Source organism: Eptatretus burgeri, chromosome 12, assembly GCF_056783735.1.
Source record: "Eptatretus burgeri isolate ZD-2024b chromosome 12, Ebu_testis_v1, whole genome shotgun sequence".
Lineage (NCBI taxonomy): Eukaryota > Metazoa > Chordata > Myxini > Myxiniformes > Myxinidae > Eptatretus > Eptatretus burgeri.
In genome coordinates this window covers 18,455,185-18,460,760 of record NC_140972.1, presented here as the reverse complement: position 1 = coordinate 18,460,760, position 5,576 = coordinate 18,455,185, and the positions used below count along the sequence as shown (strand labels likewise).

Sequence of the window (5,576 nt, the reverse complement as noted above, 5' to 3'; positions counted from 1 at the left end):
TGCCACCTTGGAATGTTGTCATACATGATTGCAGAGAATCGTCACTATCACATGCCTCATTTTAAAATGTCATAGTTTTGTCTGCCTTTCCTCATCTACATGTTGGGTTCTCCCTGTCCATTGGTGTTTTAGATAATAAGTGAGTCTTTTTTTTTAGTCCTGTGCCCTTTTCTGTCACACCAATTTACCCTCTTAAATCAAAAGCAATTTTTCCTACTGAGACTCGCAATGCATGTGAGGATGTCACAGCACTACCTATGTACAACATGGTGCTGTGATTGTACACGATAGAGGGATAATGGCCCAGAAATAGTGTACCAGTTTTCTTCCAAACAGCCTTTTTGTGAAAAGGCTGCATAAATATTGCATGAATAAATGTAATTTCCAGAAACCTATAGTTATGATAGCAGGATGCCCGAGATGTATGGACACTCACCTCTTTGCTGCCAAGCCTGGGTTAAAAACCTGACCCAGCTAATAACTGTCATTCTGGTGTTTCACAGGCAGGGTGATTGATTAATGTGTATGCCATCTCTCGGATGGACGTTAAACAGGTGTCCCGTCTGCTCGCATAAGTAGGTTGACGTTAAAGACCCGACGTTGTCCTTTGTGAAGTGTAGGCAAGCCATCGCCGGCAACATGAACAAATTACAAATTCCTGCCCTAATGCTGGGAAGGCAATGGCAAACCACCCAGTATAACCCTTTCCAAGTATGGTACCTCAGAATCAGATGGTTATTGTGCTAAGGAATGACCTGCACGCACACACTACCTGTTCTTATCTGGCTCATTACATGGCCAATCTGCACAATTGAACATTATGTAAGGGGTAAGGGAAGGGGAAATGTGCTTTCCAACGTGTTTTGAAATTGTTTTTGCTTGCATAACCCTCGTCTGGCTATCTGTGCTAATTCAAATATAATACAGTTCGGGTCATTCAAGAGATTTCAAAACTACAATTTCATTTGTTCATTATTCTCAGTAGTCTTGGCTGCATTGATTTTGAGTCTTTGTGCACTTTAGGTTGGTGACTTTTGCCCTTGAAAATTCTAACATTTTAATTGTAAACTATTTTCCGATTAGGTTAGTTGTAACTTTTGCCAAGATTTCATTTAAATGCAGTTCCAGGCAATTTTGGTGAGATTTTCCACACATGTTTAATGGTTCCTCGGCCAACCTCAATATACGAGTATGGTCACTTTTGAAATCTGTAATTTATTATTGAAATAAATTCAGTTTTTTGTTATGTCTGGCGGTAGTACCATGTGTTTGGAGAATTCGAGGGCAGTTCTAAGATTGAGAAGTTAAAAGCATAATATGGCAACGTCATTGCATTTTTCGTTGTTTTCAGGACATATGGAAAACTGGTTGAGGCATTTTTCCCGCGATCACTTACTCATCGTGGATGGTGATCGCCTTATCCGTGAGCCCCTGCCCGAGCTGAAACGCGTCGAACAGTTTCTGGGCTTGCCCTCCTTTCTTGGGTCTGACAACCTCTACTTCAATGCCACCCGTGGTTTTTACTGCCTGCGAGACGTTCGCCGCAACCGGTGCCTCAATGACTCGAAGGGTCGGCCGCACCCTAATGTGAATGCCACCCTTCTGGCACAGCTTCAAGAATTCTTCAGAAAACCCAACCGCAAGCTTTACACCCTCGTCGGACAAACCTTCGACTGGGCCTAGACGGCGGCTGCCACGATGCCATTTGTTTGATCTCTTCGTGCATCGTCCGTCGTCGTGTTTTTGCATTCAAACTTCCCGACTTTTAACAAATTCCGAAAAATAAGCAAATTACCATTGTACCCCCACCCCCAAGGTTGTACTTTTTGAACAGTTTCCCATGATTCAGAAGTTGTATACAAGCCACATTCCTTACTCTAGCTAATGTTAGAAGACTGAGAAACCCCAAGCCGCAAGCAGCATAACAATGCTCCTCTCCGAAAGAAGGGCTACAAAAATAGCCATGGGCTCAGCAAGAACTCTACATTGCTGGACATTTTCTCCAAGAATCTGACAGCAGCAAAGCAATTTGCCAGAAAAGTCTGCTAAGGCCTGGTCTTTTCATGCAAGAGTAATTTTCCATTCAATGAAAAGACTTAGAAATAATAATAATAATAATAACAACTAGCCATTTGCAAAAGCTGTTTGTCCTTGTCATGACTTTTCTGGTCAGAACACATCGAGATGTCACACAGAGTTTGACATCGTAAAGAAGATGGTGCTCCATCCGAGTACTGCGTCGGTGGGATTTTGGGCTTTTGGAAAGTGCGTTGTCTGAATGATTGTGCGATTACAAGACAGAAGGTGGAGCAATAGGTAGGGAAGAGAGACTGGAGTAAAGTGTGTATAATTGGGGAGGAAGGGCGGTGTATATCTTGGTCAGGTGGATGGACGAGGTGGTGAGATTGTAACAGTGCCGGCACCTTTTGTTGGTTTAACCAACAGTTCTGAAACATAGCCATGGATTTATTCTTAATCTATTCCAGTGGGACGGGGTTTCCGTGTGTTAACTCTGTTGTACGGTCAGCTGATAGTCGTGTCCTCATGAGAAATACGTTGTAAAAGTGCATAATTAGATTAAAACTACAAAGCGTAATTGGAACCCTTTGTACCAAGCTTGAGTGCCCTTTCCTCAGGGAGTGTTGCTTAGCCATTCCAAGCTTGAGGAAACGCCAATTGGACGATCCATATTTGATGCACAGAATACGGAAAGATAATTCTGTCTACGGGCCGGGCGAAAATGTTGAAGCCTGCGATTGAGAATCCTGGCGATTTCGCTTTCCTTTATTTTTATGTTTGTTTTCGTTTTTTTTCTCACGAGCTTATTATCGTGTAAAAATTGAATGTCTGTAACCTTTGTGTTGTCATATAGTATTTTGAATGATTTGTCAGCATTTTGACTGCCTGCGATAGCTAGTTTCATTGATGTTCTCCGAGTAATTACGATTTGCTAATAATTCCGACTGACCAGCGACTCGTGAAGCATTAGTAGAGACGTGTTGTGACGTTAGACGGGGAAATGAACTCGCCCGTTTGAATACGCCGACCCTAAACAACGGATTTTTCGAATATCCATTCCATAGTAATTTTAAACGATTTATTTTATACTGCTGATTATTTTGCAAAATCCTCTTTCACACTTGTGATGGGACAGTATGACGTTTTAAAAGGACGATGTAATTTTTCTTTTTTCATGGTATTTTTCGTCTTGAGCACGGATCAAATGAATCATATTGGCCTTTTTAATTGATGCTTGCATACCTTATGTGGACCTTCCCTGTTTGCGCTGTATCAGTAAATCACCCCCATTCCCCCTTCCTACCTCCTCTCTCCCACCCCCACTCCCTTCCTTTCCCCTCCATACCCCAATGTGTGAGCACGGCTTAATTTGGGCCAGATATTTCTCCTCGACTTATTGTGTACTTCAGTATTGGAAATGTGTAGGACCAATACAGAATTAAAAGAAAAATGACAAATGTCTCAATCTTCACTTGCCTTCAATCTTTTTAACTCGAGCAACACTCAGTAGAGCGCATATCTCTACCAGGCTGAACAGTTTACGTTTTGTATCCCACTGATAGGTTGGATCTGAATCCGGACCTGAACAAAAATCGAATCGGCCTGTTCTTGTCACTTAACCAACTCATCCACCTAGTTTTGTCATAACTCGTCCATAAGTTTTTGAAATACCGTCATATATATCGTTTTTGCCTCTATCTTTCAGTGGTAAATAATCTCTTAAACAATTAAAAAATTCTAGTATCAGAATCCAGATCCAGATGTTCAACAAAATTGAATCAATTTGTCCTTGTCACACACCTAATCTGTCCACCAAGTTTCGTCTGAAACCGTCCATAACGTTTTGAGATATCCTGCTCACAGACGGACAAACAGGGGTGAAAACATAACCTCCACCCACCTTTGGTGGCAGATGTAATTAATGGTGGACTTTGTATTGTGGTTTCTAAAATTTAAGAAATATTGACGACTTGGCGAACTTGATATTTTTCGTTGCAAGCTTACCTTAGTCAAATTGTTTCCTTCCAGATTATTAGTTCAACTTGTAAAAATCGAGGTTCATCTTTTGAACGACACTTTTTCATTTTTCCGTATGCAGCACATGGTTGCAGGAAGCATCATTTGCTGGAGAGGTGGCTGTGCTGCTGATGCAGTGCCTCCTGTAGGTTAGAGCAGGAATTTGTAATTTTCTCATGGTGTTGGCGAAAGCTTGCCTACTCCTTGTGAAGGACATAGTTGGATCTTTAACGTCCACCAACTAATGCCAACAAATGGGACGCCCAGATTAACGTCCATCCGAGGGACAGCACACACATTTCTGTCTCCCTCTCCTCTCCTCTCTCTCGAGCACCTGTCTTAAATATATTTATGCAAGTGTCAAGTCCAGGGTGATGCAAAGGTGCAGTGCCTATAGAAAGTCTACACCCCCCCCCCCTTTCAAATTTTTTCACCTTTTGTTGCCTTATAGCCTGGAATTAAATTGCATTAAATCAGACTTTTTCCACCTTTATTTTCACATTGTAACCCACAACTTCCAAATGAAAAATAAATCATACAAATTTCAGAAAAGTAATTTAAAATACAAAATTAGAATATCTTGCTTGGAAAAGTGTCCATCCCCCTGAGTTAATACTTGGTGGAAACACCTTTAACAGCAATTGCAGCTGTGAGTCTGTTGGATAGGTCTCTACCAACTTTGCACACCTTAGTGGGAAATATTTGCTCATTCTTCGGTACAAAACTGTTCAAGCTCAGTCAACTTGCATGGGGAGTGTTGATGGACAGCAATCTTCAAGTCATGCCACAGATTTTCGATTGGATTTAGGTCGGGGCTCTGACTGGGCCACTCAAGGACATTTATCTTTTTGTTCCTTATCCACTCCAGTGTAGCTTTGGCTGTGTGCTTTGGGTCGTTGGCATGCTGAAAGGTGAACTTCCATCCCAATTTCAGCTTTCTTGCAGAGGGCAACAGATTTTCCTCTTGGATTTTTCTGTATTTTGCTCCATCCATTTTCCCTTCTGTCATGACAAGTGCCCCAGCCCCTGCTGATGAGAAACATCCCCATAACATGATGCTGCCACCACCATGCTTCCACAGTAGGGTTGGTGTTCTTTGGGTGATGTGCTGTGTTTGGTTTGCACCAAACATAACGTTTTGTATTTAGGCTAAAAGTTCCATCTTGGTTTTGTCAGACCATAAAACTTTTTGCCACATGGCTTCAAAATCTCTGGAGTGTTTTTTGTATCCCTCAAATGGGACTCAAGGAGGGCTTTTTTGAGTAACAGCTTCCTTCTAGCCACCCTACCGTACAGGCCAGATTTGCGAAGTACTTGGGATGTTGTTGTCACATGCACACAGTGACCAGTCTTTACCATAAAGGCATGTAGCTTTTTCAAAGTTGACATTGACCTCTTGGTAGCCTCTCTGATCAGTCTCCTTGCTTGGTCATCTAGTTTGGAGGGATGGCCTGATCTAGGCAGGGTCTTGGTGGTACCAAATGCCTTCCACTTCTTATTGATTGTCTTGACTGTGCTCCAAGAGATAGTGAAGGCATTTG

General features: G+C 42.0%; 1 protein-coding gene across 1 annotated transcript in view; it reads left to right on the top strand.

Annotated features, from left to right (window-relative positions):
* The window catches only part of LOC147015194 (heparan sulfate glucosamine 3-O-sulfotransferase 1-like), a 156,471-nt gene extending 152,992 nt beyond the window's left edge, over positions 1–3,479 (top strand). Inside the window, exon 4 of the mRNA XM_085849745.1 lies at positions 1,352–3,479. Within this exon, the coding sequence (XP_085705871.1) occupies positions 1,352–1,683 (332 nt within the window). The 3' untranslated portion in view covers positions 1,684–3,479. The remainder of the gene's footprint in view (positions 1–1,351) is intronic.
* The last annotated feature ends 2,097 nt before the right edge of the window (positions 3,480–5,576 follow it).